This window comes from Amblyomma maculatum, chromosome 4 (assembly GCF_055883805.1).
Source record: "Amblyomma maculatum isolate TAMU_Amacu chromosome 4, ASM5588380v1, whole genome shotgun sequence".
Classification (NCBI taxonomy): Eukaryota; Metazoa; Arthropoda; class Arachnida; order Ixodida; family Ixodidae; genus Amblyomma; species Amblyomma maculatum.
In genome coordinates, this window is record NC_139347.1 from 70,646,220 (window position 1) to 70,674,199 (window position 27,980).

Sequence of the window (27,980 nt, forward strand, 5' to 3'; positions counted from 1 at the left end):
CAGTGATTGCAATGAAAAAGGTTCATATTTGTACTCTGCTTGTATTGGTCCTTTGTTATTTGGAGGTGGGGGAGAGGTGTGTAATATTTAAATGAGAAATAGGGGGTACACTTAATCTCTGCCTTTGAGGGTAGGACGCAAGTGTTCATGGCTTCCATTTGTCGGCTTCCTTAGCGGATCCTTGTTTGTGTCCATTCACTTTGCTAATCCCCTTATCAGTAGTTTGTGTTTCTGTTATCCCAAACATACTCATTAGCACACAATTGTAACAAACCCATTTTCGTGTGAAAGACCACCGTACGTTTATAAATTCCTATTTTAATTAAGCCGTATGAACGTGCCTCTATGGCCCAGGGGCAGCATGTCTAACTTAGGTTCGAAGGGTCCTGGAGGGCTGGACCTGAAAGGCGAAGCCAGAGTTGGTGGCACCTGCTAGTTCGGCCGTGCCAGTTTGGCCATGTCAGGTGGTTACGCGATGTCACGCCACCCAATGACCAGTCACCTACCATCTACAACCTGACCAAGCTATACATACAGCATGCTTCTGACTTTTTGCTTGCAAAATCAACACAGGTGCCGGATTATCTGGAGAATAGGGATTTTAACACTCACATTAAAAAGCCGTGGATGATATATCGTAGATTCACGCGGCACATACAAGAGAGTGTTGCCTTTATACAGCACATTATACGATTACTTTATCGCGTATGTAAAGAAATGACAGACACACTGCTCATTACAGAATTATTTATTCTGCGTAGGAAATTTCCTTTCAGGTGGCTTAGACCTCATATGATATCTTGTAGCCGTTCTTTCAGATGAAAATTTCGAGCTGAGTGGGATCATCGGTGCCTTGTGGCCCGAGAAATGGACACTTCCATGCCACCTGTGATGCTGTGATGTGATGCTTCAAACAGGGTGGGTACAAGGGCCTGGGTGTTTGTCACCTGTGAACTACCAACTGCCAGAGGGATGTTCGCAATTTTTCGATGCTGTGTGGCTTCAGACAGTTGACATTGATGCCGACGGACAATCTTTTAACATGGGGGTACTAATGATCTTGCATTAAAGTATTGAAGTGGTTACCATGAAGATAAAAATAATCTGAAGTAACCATTTACCGTAGCGAAACTTGTAAGGACTGCTCCAATAGCCAGAATTTTGATGACAACAGTCATATGCCTCTGGCAATGCAAAGCATGGTTTGTTTCGGAAAAATAAAATTGTGAACTAATGAAATTACATATTAGTTTAATTTGCTGCAACACTTGCTGGTAGTTTAGCAAATAAGCAATGAGTTTCGTAGAGTTGAGAAAATGTATGGCTTTGTTGCTTCGCATTCATGCCTTGCACCGATGGTACTCTTGGTAGGCTGTACTTTAAGACGCAAGCTTCAGCACGGGTTGCCTATTACTAGATAAGCAAAATTTGATGTCAGTACCGCAGGTTTCATGTCGCAGTCGTATTGTACCATTGGTAACGTGCTTTCACAGACAGACGCAAGACTTGCACAGTGTATAGAGTATGCTTTATATTCCTTTTTGTTTTTTATGTACAACCAAGCATGTATAGAACAATTCACGTGCCATTCTGCTTGGCTAACGCCTCCAGATTACAGCATTACAACAAAAGCCATCGCAAAATATAGCATTATTTTGATAAACAAGTGTTCAAAACAACAAACATTGATGAATCATTAAAACAGTTAATCTCTAGCAACAACCATTTCTAAAGAGAAAAAGAAAAAGAAAAATGAAGCAGGTTATGAACTTCTGTACAGCTAAACAAAGCAGCACATATCCACATATACTTCGTGGGCCTTGGTTGTGTCGTCCATGACAGACAGAGCTACCAACAGATCCAAAGGGGGAAGCAAGGGTCAAAGGTAACCAGGAAAAAAGGGTGAAGAAAAAAGTTTCATACTCAGCAATATGAACACAACAAAAACAGCTCCACACTCATATTGAAAAGACTGGCTGTGTGCAAAAGCGCTGACGACACGGAAACAAACGCAAATTTCACAATGCTCCATGATTGTGTTGGTGCAAAGAGGCACAGAAAGACGGGTTCACTGTGAAATATAACATGTAGTAGAAGACACACAACATTCGTAGTTAGAGTATATAACAGTAAATTTGTGCACAACCATTCACTGCACAAAAATTGATAGAATATGTATAGTGTGCAAAAAAACAGCTCTCACGAGAAGTGTGAGGGGTTATAAAAGGACAATACGATAGTAAAGGGCTGTTTTTTTTTTTTTTACCTTTTCGTGTTTTTGTGGCGAAGCAAAGCACAAGACATCTCTACTCTCTGCAAAGAGTCAACTGGAATGTTTGGCTGTGATGCCACCGAAAGAAACATGAGGCGAAGAGAAAGTCATGCTTGGAATTGGTGAACTAAGACTGTAGCATGGAAATTACAACTAGCACTAAGCAAATAAACTCAAAAGACAAAAAGCATTCCATTACAGCCTTGCGTGAAACTTGAGCTCACAGAATGTCTGAAAATGAAAGGTTAGTCACAAAAGCAGTAATCTCCGCAAATACCATTTCCTGACGATGACTAGGAAAAAGCAAACCAAAGGGAGCTCAAACACACTTGCATTGTACAGGTACCGAAACCAAGCCAAAGGCTGCTTGAAATCTAAAGGGCATTTATAACAGTAAAATTATCAATGCACTGTTTTAAATACATTTTTTGTTCCTCTTTGTAGATAATTTCCTATTCCACGTATGATACAAAATGCTAGTTAAAATAACGTAAAGCAACCAAGTCTAGCAGAGGCTGACACCACAGCCATCATCAACAGGTGTTCAAAAACAAACAACAATAACTGTATTTTGTGAGGTCTCTTCCACGTCGAAGGCAAAGGGAGTGGGGAGAGGGAGGGAGGCCTCTCTTCTCACTTTTTTTCTTGCATAGCTATCTATGGCCTAAGATCCAATGGTAGTAGTCGTGAGATAGTAAAATGTACTCCATTCTTACTCATCAGCTTCACCCTACACAGATTCCTACTCTAACCTGATAGTATTATCAACAGACGGCTGCTTCTATGAGCTGCTCTCAATTTGAGGCAGCTACAGTTTAGGCCACAGGCTTCGCTAGTTCCGTAGAAGTCCAATGTGGCCCTCTTTTCAGACCTTATATCCCCAGAGTACAAAAAAGAATGCAGAGTGGCAAACGTTTTCGCGAGCCCGCGACACGTTCAATCAGTGCCGTGACTTGGTGGGAGGAAGAGAGGACGCACGCTTGTCTCTTGTTGTCTTAGGAATCTATCGAATTGGTGTGGGTCAGTTCTTTGTAGCAGTGTCGGCAGACTGGCACTGGCCGCTTGGTCATATGCCCAGGTAGACACAACCTCTTGTCTATGCAACGAATGCAGAACACATCTCCGCAGCTCCAGCAGTGGAACTGTGAGGGCACAAAAACAGTGCGGAGATTACTATATAGTCAGGCTCATTCAACACAGGGCCACATACATTGGCATGCCTCGCCACCATACCAGGACAAGTATAAACACACACAAATAAAAAATGAAAATAAATCATCGAAGTGTTCAAGATCAGGACTGCTGGGATAGAAAATTGCATCAGTGCACAGTCGGCAGCCCTCGAAAACAGCAAAATTCAATGGTTCGGGTCATTAGCCAGACTATACTAGGCGGGATAGGGTGCTATTTTTGGATGCAAATGATTTATTTCGTTATTTCTGGCTCCACTCGCTCACATCATTCTTTTCTGCATAAAAGCACCACGTCCTATGCACTTAATCAGTTGAAAGCATGCGCTTAGTCTGTCGGTGTTTGCTCATGTTACGTCTTTCCGTAACAGTTAGTGCAATATACCGTACCTACGTGCATAATGCTCCCACATTTTATTGCGGAAAACTGATGCAAATTAGGGGGTGCGATAATTATGCCGCAAAAATTTTCGAGCAAATGTTCTTAGGTCAGCTATTGTAAATATGATCAAAACATTACTTTAAAGCAGAACTCATCTTTGTTATAAAAATACAGGGTTGCCAATTTGCTCCTTGGTGGGCCCGTCATCTGCTACATGTGGCATTGAAGCATGGAGCGGCCGCCAGCGCGCATGTAACTTTTTTATTCTGTCGTTGCGCTCTGCATGGCTGCAGTAAAATTATAACTACATTACGACAGCTTTGGCTTCAAAGCCAAGCATTACCTTGGAGAATGCATTTGCGTGATGCAAAATTAACTTGTTAATGCCATGAAAACAAGTGTGACAGCACCGTTGACTCGCTTATCAGCAGTGCTTCCTGCTTTGCTTACTGGCTTATGTTTTGTAGCGTGTTCTCCAGGGCATAGTTCCTATCATGCAAATAGATCAGTCAAAGTTTCAGTGCACAGGAGCACTCTAACCTTAGAAGATAACACAGTGGGTATGAAGTTTATTGCTGTGCTGCGTATTCAGTTAATTTGAAGATGTTTTAATTTTTGTGATCATCTTGCCTGTTGAATTTCTATTGAGTTCTTATGATGTCTGCTCTCTTTGCATAAGCTCTGAATCGCAATCCAAATGCAGAAGGGCTTCTATGTCAGTAACATTCTTCACATGATAGGAGAGCTCTATGCGCAACATACAATCATAGCTGTATAGGTTCACAGCACATAATAACCGCTCATTACTGACAAAAGTCCTCTCAACAAGTAAATCTCAACTTCGACGACGAGTGCAAAATAGCCCGCATGCTAGTCTGGTTTCCTTTTCACAAAAATACTCAAATTTCCGTCGAATTGCTGGTAATTTTACGGACTTCAAATGATCCCGACTAAAATCTGTTTGTGGCTACGTACACTGATACGCTTTTGGAATCTTGAAGTTCTCTTCCGCCGCTGGTATCGAAACACACGGGGCAGTGCGATTATTTGGAGGCTTTCTCTTCGGTCTAATACCTTTTGTGTTTGAAATATGTGCCAGCAATGAAAATAATGAGTCTAGCTACATAGACTACCTGACGAAAGTACTTCAATAGTTCCTGTTCTAAATGCAGATCAGAAATTTTTCACTTCGAAGTAAGTTATTGATCTTTTTTGTGCAAAGCTTGTGCCCATGTGTTAATGTCGAGGTGGTGTATCAGTGACCCGAAGAAATGACAGCCTCCCAAGTCGTCATTTCGATAGGCACTGTTGCCCCCGGGTGCAAAGCGAGCCAACATGAAGCCTACAAAAGGTTTTCCTTAAGAAAGGTTGCGATAGCGCCTTTAACGCCATCTCTGCATTCCGCCAACTTTTGGCGTCGAAAGACTGGCACATAGTTTGGCAAAGTGTTAAATGTCTGTTTGGTTTGATTTTATGGAAAAGAGCATAGAATTGGAGGCACATATGTTGGCAGTTTGAATCCCTGTCACAAAGTGGACTAAAGCTTTACAAGCAAGTGGATGCTAAATGGGAAGTGATATTGCATGACACCACATTGAACGCTGCACAATGAACGGCTATGTTACAATATCATTACCAAATGATGTGCATATTTTTCTGACGCCGACGCCTTTTTGTCTGAATGAGCTGCATACGATATCACGTAATGAAAAGAAATGAAACTGAGGAGCAGATGACGTGCAGTGTCTCAGGCCAGGCCGCTGCGGCCATGGCCAGCAAGCGGCGGCAAGGGATCAGTTCACGCGACGGCCACCAGGGGCTCGTCTCTGAGCAGAGCTTTGAAACTGAGTTTGTTCTAGTAACGATGATGATGTACCTAAGCATATTATCACTGCCTGGTAGCATGCGTACACAACTAGGCCAGTTAGTTTCAGCAGCGTTCCAAAGATGATGCTTGCTACTACTAGTAGACGACTTGTGTAGTTGTAATTTTGGTGGTACGATGATTATGCGAGGAGAAAGAAAATTTCAATTTTCGACGGCCAATGTGGGGGATGCGAGCATTATGCGAGTAAATATGGTATTCAGTACGATGTATGCAGTTGTCTAGCAGTTTTCTGGTCAAGTAAATATGAATGCCTACCAACTCGTCACACCATCCCTCCTAATACCTTTCTTTTTACTACTAAACAAATCAATAGGTCTACTAGAAAGATGCAGTCATGCATGGATATATTTCAGTAGTACAGAACATAAAAGCCTCCAGTATGTGTGAGTGGTAACCAAAGTACACAACTGCGTTAACAACTTTGGCTCAAGACCAACAGGCTGTATTCCCCCGCACCCCTGTGTGCCAGAGAAATCGGGCAATAGTAGAGCACATTGCACCAGAATACATTAGGCATGTCCTAGAGGTGTAGTCTTTCTCCTTGGTACATTTGCCAATAACCTCTGCCTGCTGCAGTGACACAGGGCAGTCGCTGAAAAACTACAAAGATAAAGTGTACTCTGGTTTGTGATAAGCAGCTTGGTAACTTAAATTGAAGGCTCAGAATAGTGGGTCTTTCCTTTTTGTTATCAATAAATCTCCTTGGCATTCTTGGGAAACCTATCCCAAGGCACATTTACCTTGGCTTTGTTAGAGGTGCTAATACCGCATTTACACGGGCAACCTTAACCACAGTTAAGGTAACTATGATTCCCCTTAACTATAGTTAAGAGGTGCTTATTTGAGCTACGTTCAGAAAAAGCAGGGCTGCCATTCTACGCACAGAAAACTGGCTGCCAGGGCAAGCAGGAGCCACAGCAGAAGTGGTGAGCACATGGTCTTTCCGAACAGATAATGTGGTTTTGTTTATTTGGCTTGACCCTGACAGGGCAAAACTATTAAGCGACTTCAACCTCCTTCAACCTCCTATGGAAAGCCTTGCAGACTCTATGTTTCATCTGTCATGGTTTGCTTTCATCAATGTCTGGGGACCGTTATGAGCAGCTAACTCCCCCCACAGTTCAGGGTAACCATGTCTTTCTTTCTAATGAAAAAGGGAAGAGGAGGAAACCATACCTTTCTCCTGAAGTGATCAAATGGTGTGGAGCAGGGGCATTCCTTGATATTCCTGAAGGACTTCCAATCCACCGCCACTGAATCAAACTCTTCCATCAACTTCTGTACCACAGTGGAACCAAAGCTGTCTCCAATCTCTGAAAAAAAAAAAAAAGCACAACTTTGCCAAACCATATACACAAAAGCAGAGGTAGCTGATGTTCTATCTTGTTATTTAGGCATTAGTAAGAGATCTGCCAGCAAGGGGGCCCACCACTTGTACACTGTCGTCAAGACAACTGTGTTGTTCTTTGTTAGCCGTGTGTATTGTAGACTGTTACGAGGGACTCCCTTCACAAAGCAACAACGCGCTTGGCATTGAACAGCTTCATGCCAATGCTGGGTGGCTGTGGATGCAACCTAGAGTTGGTGATTGCACCCCATGTATGGCACACTAACGAAGGAGCTTAAAACTAACAACCACTTGCAATGCGCTAGAAACCAGAGATCACTAATGTCAGCTTACATAATGTCCGTATCAGACATTACACAGTCATACTGTCAGCTCTCGTGACTTCCACTGTCATTAAATAACCTGTGCACCATTTCTCTCACATTGCACATCACAAAGTTGCGAGAGCACATCATGCTTTCATGGCTCAACCCACACCTTGAGGCACAAAAATTCTTTCCCGAACCTGTGTTCAGGTAGGGACCCAACACGTCCACACAAGACGCCGCGCTCCAGTTCAAACAAGAAACCACAGACCATTTCGGCAGGGCCCAAACCAAGGGAAATCCTTGCCCTTGACCTCAAGGGAGCCTTTGACCTCATTCATTGTGTGATCGCATGGCATACGACCTCATTCTTGACAATCTAGCCGCACCCTGCAGCAGACAGCACACCTACAAGGGACACCGCTCTGACATAGGTCATGCCACACTGCAAGAGTCAGTCCTCTTCTCAACCCCTTTCCATGTGGCGATGGTGGAACTGCCCCTACTCCTCAAGCTCATCCCCAGGATCTGATGCAGTCTGCACGCTGACAGTGTAACTAATATGGGTGACATGAGGATCAGATGAGAACGTGGAAGATGTGCTAGTTGACACGGTTCAATTGACCTGTGTGGCTGAGAAGTTCGATCTACTCGCTGTTGAAAAGAGGAAATATCAGAAAGCAGCGTGGCTGCTTAAACTCTGCCTATACTTGAAACATTCGTAAGTACCGAAAGTTGAGAGGCTAAGAGTCCCAGGCCTCCACCTAATGACGTGACCAAAAATCCAGGTGGTGCCAATACTCACGAATATGCACTCCAAACAATATGGGAAGCATGCAAGCCCGAGTTGAGGTGCTCGAGTGACAATTCAAAAGGAAAAATCCATAACTTCATTACACGGGTGCCACAAATTACCCAGACATCCTGGAAGCCATGACTATAATGACCACAAACCAGACCAGCAAAAAACAAATCCCAGTTTCACATACACATGCTTGAGCAGGATGGCAGGTATTTTTCCTGCCACCTACTGCATCTCTGTTGACTTGGAGAATGAGAACATCAATATTTGGACCGTCATAATACTGACTCTAGTGGCACGTTGGGCATATACCTCTGGCTCCTATCAACACAAGCACAACACATCTTTAATAACTTCCATTGGACACATTTTGTTTCGGCCGAATAACTTATTAATCAGGGAATGCCTTTCTTTCTTGCCGTGAAAAGAAGACCAGGACATCTGGCTGGGCATTTACAGAGGAAGAGGACGTAACACCACCGCCCATACAATGTCAACGTAAACGACACCAGAGAAGCAGTTTAAACCGTGCTTAACTTTTCCCTCCACTAGGCCACTCACTGTGTTGGTGCAGCCTCTGCTGAAGTTCCTTGCACTCATTGTAGTCGGCATCCCCGAAGCCCGAGTCGCGCACGCTGACGGCCCCCTCGGAGGAGGCCGGCTGGGAGTCCAGCTCGTCCCCGGTCAGCGACTCCCCCAGCACAGAATCCAGGTCCTTGCTCGGCGTGTCCGCGTGGTGCAGCAGCTCTCGTAGCTGTGCTATGCGCTGCGCACACAAGTCACTCATCCCCATCAACAATGCATGAAGCGCAACATGGAAGAGAATCTGCACAGGAGCGGATGTGAGCGGATGGTCCAGTAGTACCAAACAAGAAAAAGACACTTCACTGACATCACAGTGGGTAGTAGCTGGGAGGCAGCTCAAGAAGTGTTGCATACACTTAAAGGAATACAGACACCAAATTTTGGTTGCATATCTCTTCTTGTTAATAATGCTTAAGACATTCTTGTATGTTGATCACCATGTTGTTTCAGCCTACGACCACTGAATAATTTATAATTGAATTTTCTTTTCTCACCTGTTTCGCATTGGTTTCAGCAACTGAGCGATGGCTGTGGCGTCAAAGTCAAGTCCAGCAATGAATTGTCAAAAAGTCAAAAACAGCAATGATTTGCCGATTCTTCATCTGTTGCAATTCCTGTTTTTTTGGGACATGCTAGCTTCCGCACTGTGGTAAATTAAACAATGGAGCAACAATTATATTGCAGTTTTTTCATCGTTCAGAAGACTTGTCACAGCCATCGCTTGGCTGTTGAAACCAAAACAGATGGGAAAAAAAATTTGATTACCCTATAAATTATTCAGTGGTCGTAGGGAAATATTTTGTGATCCATGTGCAGTAATATCTTACACATGCGAAGAAAGCACAAACCCAAAAATGAGGCGTCTATACTCCTTTAAAATTCTGAACACTTACCAATTACAAGGTCTCTATGAGCTGCACCTAATAGCTCATGCTTGCTGTACCTGGTCACTGATCATACACAGCACAAGGACTAGACTTTTCAATTTTTATCTCCTAAAAATTTGTTGAATATTTTTTTTTTTTTGAAGAAGAAACTGGGGTGACACAAGCTCCACCTCTAAAGGTACGAAGCGACAATGTTAATGGCTCAAGTCTGGTACTCCCTACTTATATTCTCGTTCGCTTACATGCACTTTGCTACTCAATCACTAACCCCTTTAATTTGTGCCTCTATGTGAAAGCCATCAGTATGTACTAACCCCTTTAATTTGTGCCTCTATGTGAAAGCCATCAGTATGTAAAAGATAGCTAACCATATATAGTACCACCATTTCAACCAAGTTATACAAACATGCCTCTGCATGGCATAAGGGCAGTGTGTCTAACCCGGGACTAAAAGGCCCTGGAAGGTTGGATTTTAATCTCACCCTCCCATCGGAGAAGATGGCAGCGTCTGCTAATTTGGCCATGTCATACGATCTCATGATGTCACGCCACCCAACGACCAGTCAATGTAAGGCCATGCTACCGCCAACTACACCACCTGCCAAAGCCATGCCTGTGAGTTCTCGCTCACAGTGCCGACATCGGATTTTCTGGAGAACGAGGCCTTTATTATTATTATTATTATTATTTACATATACCTTACAGGCCTCCAGAGAGGCATTGTGTAAGGGGGGACAAATACAAAGATATCCGCATAGTCGGTAAAAAACAAAATCACAATCGCAAGTACAGGAAAACAGGGGTAATTATACAAATCTATAAACAATATATCGCAACGCAGAGGGAGTTATAAGAACTACTACGCACAAATCATATAAGGCAAGCGAGAAGATGCAAAAATAAAAAAAAAAAAAATGTAGATTGAACTATGCCACAGAACTACTGCGCATCAAAAAAGCCCCTTCAAGGAATAGTTACATAAATGACGGGAACATACATGATATGCTAAGCGTTATCAATGAAGTGCTTTAGTAGATCTTCGCGAAACGCTTCGTGATTGTGGAGAGATGCAATGCTATTCAGAAGATCATTCCACAGGCGGATGGCGCGCGGGAGTGATGAGAAGTTAAAAGCGTTAGAACTGCCGTAAATGCGAGCATAGCTGTAGACGTTATGCAATCTTTAACAACATTGTCGCGTTAAAGTGCTGCTGCTTTGCTTGAAGCTTTGGTTGTGACGAGCTAGAATTCTGCTAATGCTACGGTGGCATCCCAGCTGCTACTAAAACAGCCAGCTGTGATTAAAAAGCGCCAACTTGGCCGTGTCGTTTGGTCTCATGACATCACACAACCTGCCAATCAAACACTGCCCGGCCACCATGCCCTGTTATAGTAGGTCCCGCAAATATCTGTGGCAGAAAGTTTTAAATTCTGCAAACTGAAAATGAAGAATCCACTAAACATTTTACAGGAGGCATCAAATAATGCTTCATTTGCATCATATTTGGAACCAATGCATATAGAGTCGCTGAGAAGGAGCACTAAAAGAGTGAGTGAGTGAGAGTGAGTAAAAAAGGCACAGGCTGCTGTTTAATGAGGGGCTGCATGCATTAATATATTATGAGCTTTGCATTGTTCAATTGTAACGTCAACTTATCCACTATACTTCCATATTCTAGCGCACAATCTGCATTCTTTGCCAGGTTCTGGGCTATGTTTGGACTGAGCAGTCTGACATTGCATTAATAGTAAAGTTTTGTCTGTTTTGAAATTATTCAGAGTTCTCAAACCCATCCCTCTTGTTATATTTTCTTGCAAATGAAATAAATAATTTTTTCATCATGTTGCCATTAGCATCAGTCCCTGGTATCAGAAAAGAGAACGCAGGTGCCGACACCCAACTTCGCGAAAACTGCTTTAAATATGCCATTTTTCGTGGAATTGCAGCAAACTAGGGGTCTTAATCAGCATGCTCCAAATGCCGAACCCTGCCCTGAAAAAAGAGGAGACGTATACCTTGACGAGGTGTTGGATGTGGTCTTCTAGGCTGAGGATGTGATCCTTTGTAGCAGCCAGGATGTCGCTCAGGGGCTCACGTGGATGGACTCCGTTTTCAAATCGGTTGTACATACCCCTCCAGAACCTGTGAGTGCGGAGTGCATCGGTGATGCAAACAGGCATAAATGCTCTCAACACCTAAGCTACCCGCTAGTTCAGGCTCAAACACCAAGCGGAACTTGCTGCAGCATTTGGCAGTGGGTTAAGGACAGTACCAAGTTTGACAACAGCATCTGCTCTTACTTCACACACGGAGGTTGTGTGTTCGGATCCCAGCGGCGGCATGTAGCTATTTTTCTTCTACATTATAGCAAATTACTTCCAAAATTAATTATTACTTCACATTAACATGGACAAAAAAGGAAACATTTTTGCTTTCCTGTTGTGTCGATGCCTGTTGCCTCCTTTCACCTCTAGTTAATGTGTAACTGAAATATAGTTACTTTCCAATAGCTTACCCAAATCTATGAACTTTAGCAAGTGTGGCATCATCTGTTGTAAAGACGGTGAAATGCCTCTCAAGAAAACAATCGGAGACATCTTCCCTGGATTTGGAATTTCTCCATCAACCACTCAGATTAACTTTTTGCATAACATCATTTGGTGCTTTTGCAACATGCATTTCATTTCCTTCAAACAGAAAGGTTGCTCAGTTCGCTGACTGTCCGCCCAAGAGTTCAGAACTGCCCTCATGACACAAACCTGATCGCCTGTGGAGCCAGTGACGGATGCAAGGTGTCTGCTCCCCTTCTGTCTGTCCTGTACAAGGGGTTGATGTACTCCGAGACATGGTTGCTCAGGTAGCCCCACAGTGAGTATGTCCTGCAGCTCAGCCTGCAAAGTGATGAACTGCAGCATAAGGCTTAAAGGTATACTGAACAAATATCCAAGACTACTGAGAAAGCACCACAATTGCATTCTTAAGACACGATTACACTAGTACAGACACATAATTCGAGTTAGTTTTGAGCGGATGACTGTATTTCTGACGTTTTCTGAGCGGCCGCCGGGCCAGAGGAACGCGCTCCCGACTGTGAGCTGGCGGGTGTGACGTCACAACTATCCTCAGCAACATCATGACACCGCGGTTCCACCGCCGCCGCCCCCACACCTGAAGTTGGTTGACCGGCTACACGCAGCGTCTGTTCCCTCGCGTCGAGCCGTGTACAATGCTACAATGCTGCGTGGAATGATGCACACGAGGGAGGTTGAGGGGGACGCATACGGAGGGGTCATATTGCGGATAATTGTTTGCGTGCAGGGAGGGTACGATGAATTGTGCGTAGGAACACGAGCAAAAAAAAAAAAAACCGCGTCCGTTTTTGCGCTTTGTTAGTGCCACGGGGGAAAGGAAAAATGAACAGGTGCAACCGGCCACGATGGGGTAGTTGTGATGTGATATCCGGTTTTGTCAGAGCTTTCATAGGAGCCTGCTAGGTGCGGCGATTTGAGAAATATTTATTAAAATACGTACTTTCCGCTCATTTCTGTTTATTAAGTGGATTGTTTTGATCACTCCCAATGTGATAGCTACCATCTGCGCTGGAAATCTCGGCAGTAATTTGTTTATTCAGTATACCTTTAATGTAAAAAGAACAGCTTATGCTCCTGCCACACGGGCGATTTCAATGTCCATTGAGTCAACAGCCATCGCAATTTCCAGCGGCCATCCGGATGCACTGCTGCTAAACGACCAGTTACAATAATCCTCGAGTAATTTGCATGTGATCTAGAGACAGCACATTGATTAAAAGTATGGAGTGAAGCAAAATAAAAAGAAATCCAAAGTTTATTTGAAAAAGGCCATTCAAATACTAGTTCACGGTTCAGCGCAATCCAGAGACAGTGACGGTGCAGCGATGATGGGCAATGATGCAGCATTCGTTGCATCATTGCCTACAACTCTAAAACTGTGTAATCGAATAAAAAAGGTATAGTTGTTTTTATGTCTTGTCTTTTGATTGCTTGGTGAGTGCGAGGCTGCTCTCAATGACCTTTGAGGTTCCAATGGCCATAGGGGAACCTCCCCTGAGTCGATTTCAATGGTCATTGAAAATAGCCTTCTCCTAACAGCCGTTCCCCATTGAACTCAATGTCCATTAGCTCAATAGGCTCTGAATCTGCTCATATGACATAGTAAAATCTCGCTACTACAAACACCACATTAACGAATTATTCAAAATTAATAAACTATTTGAAAATCTCCAACTGATTTCCAACATTTTCAGGGTAAAAATATGTCAGGACTACGAATTTCAACATAGCACACATTTCAGAATAACACACATTAATTATTTTTCCTTCTAAAATCAAGAAACACCAGTATTACGAAGTCGGCTAAAATTAACAGCACCGCAACTCTTGCACGAAACAGAAACCGCCATTTCTGCATATGCCATAGGCTACAGTTATCATCACCATATCTAGTGCTAACACCTAGCATCACCCCAAAGCTGTGGTTTAGAATGGAGCAGCCTAGCCACTTGTCTTCTCTCCCCGCTGAGTGTCACTGCTGGTTGTCCGTTCATGCCATTCGCATGTGCGGGAAGGTATTTTTTTGTCGCAAATTATCTTATTGCAAAGTTTGTGTGAGATCTTACAACGAATGTAGCTAGCGATGGCGTCAAGAAGAGTTTTCGCTTCAGAAAAAAGCCATAATATTGAAAGAAATCAACATGGCGGAGAAGCAAATCGGCCTCTGCAGAAAGCTTGGCATTGCCCCAACGACCGTTGCAATCATTTTGAAAGACCCACGACAAGATTATCACACTACACTGAACACTGAAGGTGAGGCCGTATCATACTTTGTTCTTCATTTGCACATGAAAAAAGTCCACAGCTGCAATGCTTGGTGCAGTGACATACGCGATGAGGTGGTGTAGCGCGAAGTGAAAGGTGTAGGGGGTTTTAGTCTGCCGTATGTGCTGCGCGCATCAGAAGTAAATGATTTCTTCAAATAAATCAGCTCTGAAGTTTGTTTACATATTTTCATATGAGGTTTTGCTTGTTTGCCCACGTGTCTACTGCCAAGTAATGTCATTTTCTTATCTAGGTATGACCTCTGGCTTATAACTGCAAGTTTTTCATTACAACAATATTTCAAAATAACTAACGATTTCAGGCGGTTTCCGCGATTCGTTATATAGAGATTTTCCTGTAGTACACAGTTATCATGCACGGAAAACGTAAGTAATGTGTCAAGACACGTTTGCAGAGTTACAGATTATTCAGAAAACATTTTCACTATTGACAAGATGGACAAACGGGTTTGCGGTCGACAAACTACTATACAACAACCTAAAAAAAGTGTGCTTCTTTATTAGTAGTGTGAGCTTCAGATTATCAGTTCATGCTCTGTACATATTAATACAGGCTTTATAATGCCAATGATATCAAGCTGCACACATCCTGTAACATGGGTGATATGAGTGACTGCGAAGAGTAGGCTTCCACTAGGCATTGTTGATTTATACACTATTCACACTTCTCCATTGCACATACACAACAAAAGCTCAAAGCATTGAATCTCCAGAATCAAATAATACAGCTGCTGCACTGACCTCAAGTCAAGCCGGTCTTTCTCGCAGTTCCCGACAAAGGTGCCAAACTGGCATGAGTAGACGTGGTCGTGGATGGTGAGCAGGAAGCGTTCGTTGAACTGGAACGAGGAGGGGAACTGGTGCATCAGCTGCCAGACAGCATCCACGAACTGGGTGAACACGGGTGCTACTTCGCGCTGGTCACCCTGGACCAGGCCACAACGGTCCATGAACTTGTGCCCGAAGGCCAGCCAGTCCTTTTCAATCAAAGCCTGCAGAAATTGCAAATTGCGCACATTGTACGTGTGATGCGCAACGCTGCGTTTTCAGGCATGAAACATTCTCAAGTCCCCGAGATGGTGTCTGCAAATGTCAAGGAAAGAACTTAAAAAAAAAAAAAAAAAAAAAAAAAGGACTAAAGTGAATTTTGCAGCGAAAAGCAATGCTTCTCTGTCTCGGTATAGTATAGTATACGTGACTCAAGTGGCATGTGGGCTATGAGGGTATAACAGGATAGCTAAGCGGGGGAGGGGGAGGTTATACATAGTTATAAACAAAACAGCGCGAAACATGCAGACAAAAGAGAAAAACACACCACAAGCACTGTTTTTGCTCATAACTATAGGGGTATGCCATAGTGGAGAGTTCCAAACTAATTCTGACCACATGGGTTTCTTCCCTGTGCACTGACACCACGGCAGTCTTCTGCATCTAGCCTCCATTAAAACCCGGCAGCTGTGGCTGCAGTTTGACTCCATGACTTTGGGAACAGAAGCCAAATGTCAAAATCACTCAGCACAGTGTGTTCCAACTGTTCTGGGCCCTCCTTGCAGCTATAAAGAAGGTCCTGAGTGATGCCATCAAAGATAAGAGTTTGAGGAGCACAAACTTGAAGCACTAAACACTGAGCCATAGTTAAGAGCATCAGTAAGAGGCTGACCAGGTTTACACCTCTCATGGCACGCAGTGCTGATGTGGGACTGTGCCACTGACCCGAAACATAACTTTCGACCACCGGCGGCTGTGTTTCGGCAAAGGCAGAACATAGAGGCGTCCGTGTGCTGCACGATGTCAGTGCAAGTTAAAGATCCTCAGGTGGCCAAAATTACTCCCTAGCCCTTTACTATGGCACCTCTTTCTCTCTCTCCCCTTACACTTCAGTCTTCCCTTCAAGTGCGGTTCAAGTGTCCACAGAACAAGTGTGACAGATAGTGCACCTTTCTTCTCCTGTGAACCATTAATTATTATTATTATTATTATTGTGCACATTCTCAGCTACCCACGACAAAGGTGGTGCCTCAATTGCACTAAAGCTAATATCGCCTCAATAAAGCAGGTATGAGGGGGGCAGTCTTCAGGATGCGAATTCCTTGTAGCCGTCAATCTAATAGAGTTATGCCAGGGACACCTTTATCATAGAGTGCGCGGGATTCTCAGAAGGCACAGAGTAGGGGCTTAGCTAGGTACTTACTTGTTCCCAAATCAGTGAGAAGACTGACAATACCGACTGACTGACCGGGAAAAATTGGGTTTTACCCGATTTTTCAGAAACATGTTCGGGTGCAAAAACTGGGTAAAATCGGGCTTTACCGGAAAACTAGCAACCCTATATATTTATAGCAACTAGCACAGAAAAGGAGAAAATACAGTGTAAGCACAGCAATGAAAACAAGTGCACCACAGTCAGATGTAACTAAAGAACAAAGTAGAACAAACCTAATGCTCCTCAAAAGAAGCATGTCAACTAGTGGTGCCAACATGTTACTAAGTTGCTGCGTCACACTTGCTTGCCACCTGTGAAGCCATGCTAGCAGACGCAAGGCAACTGACCGAATGTTATGACAATAGGACTGAGTGATAGGGTCTACTTTCAGGAGCTTGCTCTGCATTTTTAAGTTGCATCCTACTACAGCAAAGCACTAAAATATCCTGGGAGAGAGAAAGAGAGATTGGAGGACACTTAAGCTCTGCATTTGAGGGTATTAGGCAACAGAGTTAATGGCTCTTGTTTGTGGCTCCCATTGCAAATTCTGGTTCAAGTACATGCACTTCGCTACTTGCATAATCACTGGTCCTCTACTATATCACATATACTCATTAGCATGCAGTCATAAGCTACCAGGTTATATGCAATACCACCAGACATCGATATGAAGCCACGTATCACTAAGACGTACTAACATGCCTGCATGGCCTAGGAGTAGAGTGTCTGCCTAATGATCTGAGGGCCCTGGTAGGCTTTATTCCCATTTTGCTTTCCCCTTTACACACCATGTCATGTGATCTTGTGGCATCATAGAATTCGTTGACAAATCATTGCCTGGCCATCTCGCCTGAAAGTTAGCACCTGCCAATCACTGCCCAGCCATCTCACCTAAAAGCTACCACCTACCATTGCCCGGACATCTCGCCTGAAAGCTACCACCTGCCAATCATTGCCCGGCCATCTTGCCTGAAAGCGGCCACCTGCCAATCATTGCCCGGCCATCTTGCCTGAAAGCTACCACCTGCCAATCATTGTCTGGCCATCTCGCCTGAAAGCTACCACCTGCCAATCATTGCCTGGTCATCTTGCCTGAAAGCTACCACCTGCCAGAGGCATGCTGAAGATCTTTTGTTCACTACACTGACAGTGCCAGAGTTTCTTAATAGAGCGGGGCCTTTATTGCTACCAAGTTAAAACTATAAGATACACACACATATCAATGATGTAGTGCTTACTCAGCAAGATGTATCAACATTTGCCACCCGATAGTAAGCATATGCATTTGGCAAGGCCGATCGATCTCTGTCTTGTGCTCACAACCCACCTGAAAACCCATAATGGTGCGATAGTAGGGGTCCAACAGGAGGCCCGCTAAGGAGCACGTCTGTGCTGTGCGGTCCCAGCCATCCGAGCAGTGGACCAGCACACTGACCCCGTCTTCGACAGCCCGGGCCACAAAGTGTGCCGTCTCCAGGATTGCTCTGACATGCCGCAGCCACCCGCTGGCCTCCAGACCTCCCAGAAAGGCCCCCACGGTCGGCTCACTTGCTTCGCACGCTGGGAGAGAGAGGGAGGAGGGCACACCCAACAGGTGAACCATGCTACTGCCATGTGCTGGTGATGCTAACATGCCTTCTACAATTTATAGACATTCTTTTCTGCCTCATGTTAAACACACATTGCAAAAGGTATTTCGCGTGCATGCACACCTGCAGTCGAAATTTCAGGGTGTGTGGATATTAGCATATCAATCTATTCCAGCTTGTGTGCAAAGATGGCAATGAACTAAGATAACTACGATAAACAGTTTGTATTCTGTGAACTTTCGACAGCAAGTGTGCAGCAACAGCAAGTTTTAAGTGCAGAAAAAAAAAAGAGATAACAGTTTTCTTATAACATGTTAATCATGAGAGCAGATAATCAGTTATAAAAAAGAAGTTAGTAAATAAACACGCATTCAACTTATTACAGACACATTAAAAAATGGTAAGAATAGAGCACAATGAGAACGAATGTAAGCGCTTTTCAATTCTAGACACACTGTTGCCTTAGTTCAGAAATGTGTGCCTCAAGATGAGAAGAGTGTCAGTTAAGCTTGGATTGTTGTGGTATACCTGGCCAATTGTTTGCATACGACCGTTGACCAAGCGACTTGTCTGCGTCTTAGCATGACAGTGCAGAGCAGGAAACCATCGAGAATAAGAGCGTGCATACAAGGTTTCGCCCCTTGCAAGTATCTTGCAAGTATCCTTGGCAAGATTCTTTCTGAGATTGGGACACAGCCCCTGCCATGGCTTCCTCAGTGAATAGTTTTCTGTCTAAGTTCAGATGATACAGAGGCATGTGTAATCTGACCACCTTTTTTTTTCCTATCAAATCTGGCAGGACATCACATACCAGAAATGAACAAAACAAAATGTGCAAAACAGGACAAATGGCCCATGCAGCGAAGAAGGGAACGATGTCTGGTTGGACTTTAATGCATTTTTATGTGAGCACGCATGTGCATGTCATGGAGGGTTCCAACCTAACAGCATCGCCCTTTGAGCATAGCAGGAAATCTCTACTAAAAAAAAAACATCTGACAAGGCCGCAGCAAATATATGCACAACCGCAGTGGTATTGTCATCGGTGGTGAATTCATAGTGGATTTTACACAGAGTGAAAGCAGACAACGTGCATGAATCCAAATCAAACAACTGCTTAGACAAGTCTGCTATCCTCCCTCTCCAGTGACACAGCTGGCACTCTTTAGTGGTAATGGGAAGAGCCTACCAGACAATAATCCAATACTACAATACCACAATACAACAATACAACAACAACAACAACAATAATAACAATAATAATACCAGACAAAGCTTGTGCACAGGCACTTGCCTTGCCGGTTTTGCTTTTTTGAGCCACGATAAAGTATTGAGAAGCAGGCGGGTTCATGCTCGTGCGTGACTATCTCGCATATAGACCATTGCCCGATTAACGAAGAGAGCTGTGCATGCTTCTCCTCATTAAACAAGACTAGTTTGCATCCCATGCCAGCATGGTGTTGGAGTACAGCCAACAGCTCTGTAAAGTTTGGTTGCATTACTCGACAGTTTCATTCACTACACACAAAGAATTTGTCACTTTCAGTTAATGCCATATCAAAAGTGTAAAATATCTTTGTGTAAAGAGAAAAGCACCATCCATCATAAAAGGATGTGAAATGGCTGTCTTCTGGGCTTCTTTGATCAGAGATCATATAACGTTCTCTCTGGGCTAGGTAACAGTAGGGCCCTCTCTTTGGTTTGGTTTATGTGGTTTAATGCACCAAAGTAACCTGGGTTACGACAAACACTAGTGGAGGGCTCCAGAAATTCAAGACTACCTGGGGTTGTTTAATATGCACTGACATTGCACAGTACACAGAACCTTGGTCTTTGTCTCCATCAAAAAGCAGAAGCTGCTGCTGGGATTTATTCCCGCATCCTCGAAATCAGCAGTAAAGCGCCCTAACAATTCAGCCACTGCGCCCTCTTTTTATACAAAGCTGCAAGCTACTAATTAAACCTATTCATAGACAGTCTCTCTCTCTCTCTCTCACACACACACACACACACACACACACACACACACACACACACACACACACACACACACACACACACACACACACACACACACACACACACCACACACACACACACACACACACACACACACACACACACACACACACACACACACAAGAAGTGCTGTCAATCGCACAATTCACTTGCTTCAACTGTGATTTTTTTTTTATGGTATCAGTCTTGAAGAATCAGAAGACTAGTTTGGAAGCTCTGATGATCTTAGCTCTGACAGTAATAGTAATCTGACAGTAACTAGAAAATGGGAGTACTTTTTAAATTCTGACTTCTCAATAGTATGTTTTTTATTGTTATATCTCAGCATTTCTTTACACAGCTTTTTATTTCAGTAAGTTTGCATTGAGGAACATTTTTTTTTTTCATTTTGTATAATGCTGAAGTAAAATACTATTCGTCTATGAAATGCTATTTAAATCACTACATTTTGGTACATGTTTTAGAAAGATAGCGCAGATACTTCATTTGGTAAAAATATTCTTCCAAGGTACAACAGAATCGCCATATTTTTTAACGATCCTAAAGAAGTTATAAAAACTTCACTTTTCATATTTCTTTGCGCTACCTGCTACTTGGGATGCAACTGACTAGTATCCTAATAAATGATGGAGGTGGTGTTGCAGTAAGTAAGCACTAACATAACCAAGTCAACTCACAAATCATCAACAGCAATGGGCAATTTCTACCCACAACCAAAATCAAGCAAAAGCAGCCACTTACTGTCGATGAGCTTCTGCAGGCTATTGCGCATCACATGTATATTTTCAATGCCAAAGAACTGGAACTTAATGTTCTCATAGAAGTTTTCATTTTCGTAGCCCTTGCCAGCAGCTTTGTTAGCCATTGCATTGATCTGCACAAAGAAAACACATGTGGACAACTACGAGAAAGCACAAAATACCAATACACGCAAGGAATCTACAGTCAACTAACTGGTATTCCGCAGAGCAGATGCTCTCAATAAATACCAATACACGCAAGGAATCTACAGTCAACTAACTGGTATTCCGCAGAGCAGATGCTCTCAATCTGCTAAACTAGCGAGGCTAGTGAATAGACATTTGACTTTAAGGCACCATGAGTATGAGTGACTTCGCCTGCACCTCAAACTATTCACTGATGAAAAGTGCTCAGAATTTTTTCCAACATTCCAACAGAAAAGACCAATCACATGTGCCCCAATCCCCTGTTCTGCATGAAGGCATTCAGTGCCATCCACATTGGAACAGTACAACACTCTCATAGAAATTGTTTGACAAAGAACACCACTTGTTTGCCACTTACACTACTGGGATGCTCAAGATAGGGCACTGTGGTGATATGTTCCCAGCCGGAAAGCTAGAGGAGACAAGGTGCCTTTCCAATGCATTGTTCTGTTTATATGTCACTAAGTTATTTGATCATGGAGTTAATGTTGTGAAGTCATGCTGGTTCAAGAGAAAAAGCACATCTGAAAATGATTCTGTACTAAAGTTATGACGTTTGGTATCACAACAGTCAGATAGGGAGTTTTAACTTTACAAATAGGCACTCAGAAGCTAAACATCTCAAGCAGATATTTAAAAGCACAATAAATTGACTCTTAATGGCTTACTAACCTTTCATTCTAAATTTAAAACATTACGACAGGAACACTGCAGAATAAACAGAAATTTCACCCCTATTCTAGCTTTTCATAATCGGTATTTCTATACTTTTACTCTGGTTCCTGTATCCAGAAAAAAAGAAAAGCCAAAGAACAAAAGCCACAGGAGATATCAAAAGCACTCTGAAGTGCCCATATAAATTTAAATATTTCCTCAAACTTTGGTTTGCAATGCTAAAACCACCTTTTGCAGTAATCATGACATTAATCACATAGAGCACACTTAAGAAAGCGGCAAGAATAGCGCCATTAGGAACCCAATGGCCTCACGGAGCAGCACAGTTTGATAATCCCTGTTCTAAAATATCTGAATGCCACAATCATGCACACGGTTTGAAAAGGCTGCAGTGACTCTTACCCGAGGCCTTGTGTCCACCACATACATGAATTTTGATGTAGGATTCGACTTGAGGATGCAATTCAAGAGCTGCTCATCCTCAACGCATCGTGCTGAGAATCCTGACAAAGGCTGACTGCATCGACATATTGCTGCCTGAAACCATGAGAGCTCACTTTAAACACAAGCACTGCAATCAATAGGTGTTCCAAATTGAACGGTGTGATTTCAGATAAGAATACCCCCATGAGTGTTCGAGATGGAGCGAACTCTGTCACATGACGTTAATTTCCACGCCCAACAAATTATTAAACGTTAATGAAATCACACCTTTCTGCTAATGACATACCCAATAGTAAAAGCAAGAACACAGCAAACCGTACATGACACACCTAGACAAGCATTTATTTGAAGATACTGAGCGAAGAAATTAGCAATGAAAAATTGGAGACATTGTAGTCATAGCTGTTACTGCATTCCGCTAGCTACGCTTTTTGTTTTAAAAATCAAGCAGTATTATCTACCACCAACCCCACTGGCCATACTACTTGCTTTTATGCCCCAACTAAACTGCACCGCAAGCCACAGAACTCTGATAACAGTCATGATTTCAGTTTAGGGATGCATACACAAGCTAACAAAAGCAAGAAAATTATGCTATGTCTAAACATTCAATGATTCTGCTGACTTGAACTAATTCAAATCATGTTCGAACAAAATTTAAGGCAAGCACATTTCAAAATGCCACCTGCATGGCATGTGTTAGGCTTTCTGCACTTACCATGTTTTTATTCAGATAAGAAAGAACAGGCAGCCTTCCTTTGCTGCGGAATTGACTGCTGCCAACGAGTATTGCCGTACTGGCCATAGAAGGGACATAAAGGTGCCTAGGATATGTGTCACAAATCTGGAACACAGATGGGCAGGAATTCAGTCATGTTTTCTTCACCCCAAGAAAGAGTTTGGTTTATGAGGTTTAACGTCACAAAGTGACTTAGACTATGAGAGATGTCGTAGTAGGGGGCTCCGGAAATTTCAACCACCTAGGGTTCTTTAGCGTGCACTGACATTGCACAGCAACAGGTGCCTTGCTTTTTTCCTGCATTGAAAAGCGGCCGTCGCGGCCAGGATTCAATCCCGCATTCTCGGGCATAGCAGTTGGGCGCCCTAACCACTGCACCGCCACGGTGGGGCAAAGAGAGTAGTATAAATCTGTTTCATAGGTAAGCTACACAGCTAAATATTATTGACAAAGTTTGTGATAAAAGGAAAATATGAAACATATAATATGTAATATTCCTTGAAACTTCCCATAAAGACGCTGTATTTTGTTCAACTTAATAAATAAACACACTATGACCTTCACGCACTATATTTGTAATATAATTCTGTTTGGCACTTGATACAGCAGTCCAAAACTTCTGCACCTAATAAGGAAGAGGCTTTTTCTTTTTCCATCTCATTACTAACCAGCAACCATCACAAAACTTTCTGTATCAAAGTTTAGATCAAACTTACAGCTAAATTCAACTTTGGCGTGCATACATGGCATAAGTTTCTCAACCTCTCAACATATATATGCAGGCAGGGATATTTATATCTATCAAAATGGACTTTCAATGTCCTTTCAACTTCGTTATAACGATGACTGACAGTAAATGTTAAGGTAAATTGCACTTCTAGTGTGCTTTTACCTTTACATATATAAAAAAAGCAGTACAAATGTACTGTCCCTTTGTGCCTTACATTTTTTTCTCAGCTACTTAAGAAACCTACACTGCAAAGGAATGCAACATGCCACAAGTATGATGAGACCAAAATTTCAGCTTTCTTTTTGTGCACTAAAGTGCTAAAATGTCATAGTAACATAACACACTGCACAGTTTCCAAAGTATGCTGTAATTTTATGACTACTGAGCGTTTTGCACTTCAGTTTCAATAAAGGAAGACTAGCAATGTGAAATCAGAAGTAAGCAATGATATGCCTGACAAAGACTGCGTGGCCTCAAGGAACAAAAACAACTAACAGTTGACATTCAGCCGCTCTATGCATCATGACGCGTATTTTTTTGCATTACAAGCTCATCTCAATAACTAAATGTGTGCATTACAATGCTCTTGCGCTAATACTGCATGACACACTGCATGATCTGTACCACTGCAAGTTTGGTCGACTTTTCATTGTGATTTATTATTGGCAACTCAATAGCTCTGTATACATGAACTCGACAAAGTCGGGTCGAGTAAGCCTGTCGAGGAAAAAACCAGTTGTCGGGTTCATGTATACGCTGTCGGGTCGAGTAAAATAGGCGGTGGAGCGGGTCGAGTTAACTCACTTGCAGGGGGGAGGCTAGCTTGCTTGACCCGCTTGTCTAAAAGCCTGTAGACGTTGTCGAGTCAGGGAATCGAGTTATGAGGAACTTGGGGATCGAAAAGCCTCCAGAGCAGCAAAGAGTGTCAGCGAAGTTGAATGCTTTCTAGCCCTTATCAACGATAAAAAATAATCGAAGCTCTCGATAGTAAAAGGAAAGGAAATCAAATATGAGCGGGAAATTTGCACAATAACTTCGAATCTCGACGCTATGCGCCTCCACGATACTTATTCGCTAGAAAGCGAGTTCATGTAGACATCGACAGGGTCGAGTAATGGTGACCTCGCTTACTCGACGCTGACTCGACCCGGTGCTATAGAGTTCATGTATACAGGGCTCATATGTAGTACTGCACACAAAATTAAATCGGGAAATGTCTGTATGCTTTAAAAAATAACAACCTTAGCACAGAACCAGTTTATCGTTAGCGTCATTGCCATATGAGCACATACTGTATCCTATTAACCCTTTCTCACCTCGCACGCCACAAATTTTTGTGGATGTGACTTCTCAAAATTTTTCTTGAAGCATCGGTCTTATATCAGGAAGTCAGCCACACTAAATTTAATATCCGTACTGAACAAAAAGGCAGAACCAATTTAAGGTCAAGAAATAAGAACAGTTTTTCGAAACCCAATAGCAGAAATGTACGCTGATAAGTTGCACAGTGTCTAGTAAGTGCTGTCACTTCCTTCTCTCATGCAGTGGAATGCATTACTAAAGGACTCTGCAGGTTTTCTTTCATTGCAGAAATGCCTTTGGCAGACAAAGAAAATAATTACTTGGACTTAAATGCCCAATCAATAAAAAAAAAAGGGTGATTCTCCGAGCTTGGAACTGTGCAATAGGCATGAATGCCACAAGTTTTAAGTTTTTGAGCCATCCATGCTATTTTTGTAAAACAGGGGATTTTAAGTATACACATACAATTTTAAATTTTTCCTGATAGTAAAACAAATACGTGTCCGAAGTGGTTGTGTAATACCTACATTTTTGAGACTGTATGAGGCCACTTTCAGACTGTTACTATCAAGAAGTAGTCAAGTGATATAATACGAAATATGCAAAAATGACATATTTCACTCAATACCCTAAAGCTCTGAACATTGTCACAGGGCTATTCATGTGTGAAGCATACCTCATAATCTTGATTTATGTTTGTTGCAGACCAATAAGTGTTTGGAACACCCATCCGTACGTACTCCGCTTGAAAGTCAAACTTGTTCCAACCAGATGGCTTCGTGAGGTCTTCATTTGATGCAGTATAATGGAAGCAGTATAGGTCGCTTATGTGTACTGAAATAGCACAATAAAGATTTCAATCACATCAAACTAGTGCCACTCTAAACACCATACACAATTGGTCTAGCAAGGTGGCATTACAATGCCATCACTTCCGTACTCACAGGGCTGGGAAAGTTGCTGCAGAGAGATAAAGATGTCATGGCAGTCCCTCTCCTTAGGAATCAAAAAGGTTACACAGAGGAAGTTTTTGCATCGGATTTGGAGCGGCGTGCCGTTTGCAGAAATAGGAAGCTTCGCTATCGATGCAATGTGCATGTGAAGAATCTGTGACAAACATCAGTAAATACAGAGTTGGCAACTTCTCTTTGCAGGCCAGAGCATGCAGCAACGCGAGTGGAATGCAAAATATTACCCATGTTTCTTTCTTGCGATCTGGGTCGAAAAAAATGAGGTGAGTTGTAGTCAAGTAAAGGGACCCGGTTGAAGATTTACGGTTGTTGAATCGATCCAGCATGCGGACATTTTCGACCTGTCGAGAAAGACAGCCGAATTATGGCGATTGGTACGAAAGCCGCAACATCACACCGCTGCACTGACTCTGTGTTCCATAGATAAGCTTCCCTACGTTTCCCATAGAAACGAGGCGTGTGCCAGCAGCTAACGCAAACGCCCTACTAGCAGCAGGGCACCAAATATTGACTGACTGCTGTTCCAGCTGTAGAGGTGTGACTATTGAAAGGATACACGCTCAAGTGCCCATGAACGATGTGAAGGCACTCTACAGAGGCCGTATCGCAGAAGTTTTACCGGCTCGGTACCAGATTGTCCGCGAAAGAAAAGGTTAGTAATGCCAGCATACGGGTGGCTGAAGATACTTACTTTTGGGGTTCGAATTGCTTCCATTGCGGTCCAATCAAGACGAAAATAAACTATAAACACATGAGGAACGGCCTCCCCCAAGTAGAGAGGAGGGATAAGAGTTTTGTTTACGTCCCCCCTAAAGCCACACGCAGGCTTGCCGCTTTGCTACATCTCTCACATTTGTAATTTTGTCGCTGCGTTCCTCTTGACACAGAACGAGCGCTTGAAGCGCCATCGCGGCCGACGTACGTAGTCGCAAGCGCAATGGCGCGCATTTCAAGCATTGCCAGGCTAAAGCGGTGCATGCATAGTTAAATGCCCCGCCGGGGTGGTGCAGTGTGCAGTGGTAAGACGCCCAACCACTGTGCCGGAGTTCCCGGGTTCGAACCCGACCTCGGCGGCTGCGTTTCGATGGAGGCGAAACGAAGTGGCTGTGTATGCTGTGTGATTGATGTCAGCGCACTAAAGATCTGGTCGAAATTACTCCGTAGCCCTCCACTACGGCTCCCCTTTCTCTCTTTCCACTTTCACTCCCACCTTCCTCTCTTCCCTTACGGCGCGGTTCAGGTGTCCACAGAGCAAGTGTGACAGATACTGCGCCTTCCCTTTCCTGTGAACCAATTATAATTTATTATGTATAGTTACACTGGGAGCTGACTTCAGCAGCAAAACTAATAATTGTGCTCTTTGTCATATTAAAGACTAAGCCTGTTCCTGAAGGCAATATGCCGAGCTGATTTCCTCATTCTAAGTTAACACGGATCAATGTGGTTTAGAGCGCTGTACGGGGTCGTAATTACCGGCACGTACGAGCCCGGGCCCGGCAGCCTTTTGCGTTACCCACCCTGCTGCTTTTCCGAACAATCCCGGACCCTGCCCAAGCACAAGGACCCTCGAAATTTCCAGGGGCTTTAGAATTAACCGACCCTGCCCGCCATGTGGGCGGGCCCGGCCGAGGCCCGCAAAAAACAATTCATGAGCTAAGCGCGCTTCACTAATACAGATATATGTTCTTGTTAATTCTAATTTCTATAAAAACAGGCCCTCGTTTTTAGAACAGTAGTGTGAAATTGTAACTCCTAGTTCTGGTTGCGTTGGTTATTGCAAATGTGCCCGAAGAAAGCACAGTGGCTTGAATTCCAGGGATACGAAT

The 27,980-nt window shown here is 43.2% G+C and overlaps 1 protein-coding gene across 1 annotated transcript; it reads right to left on the bottom strand.

Annotated features, from left to right (window-relative positions):
• Positions 1 to 1,511: 1,511 nt before the first annotated feature.
• On the bottom strand, positions 1,512 to 27,029 carry Mtmr6 (Myotubularin related protein 6). The gene is made up of 14 exons (XM_084601917.1): positions 26,846 to 27,029; positions 26,379 to 26,495; positions 26,128 to 26,290; positions 25,860 to 26,017; positions 23,131 to 23,256; positions 22,371 to 22,505; positions 21,088 to 21,220; positions 18,066 to 18,298; positions 15,277 to 15,527; positions 12,419 to 12,550; positions 11,675 to 11,801; positions 8,749 to 8,953; positions 6,909 to 7,045; positions 1,512 to 3,414 (listed from the first exon to the last, which is right to left on the bottom strand). Exons 1-14 carry the CDS (start codon positions 26,867 to 26,869, stop codon positions 3,268 to 3,270), a joined length of 2,088 nt encoding a protein of 695 aa, XP_084458043.1. The 5' UTR covers positions 26,870 to 27,029; the 3' UTR covers positions 1,512 to 3,267.
• Positions 27,030 to 27,980: the final 951 nt, after the last annotated feature.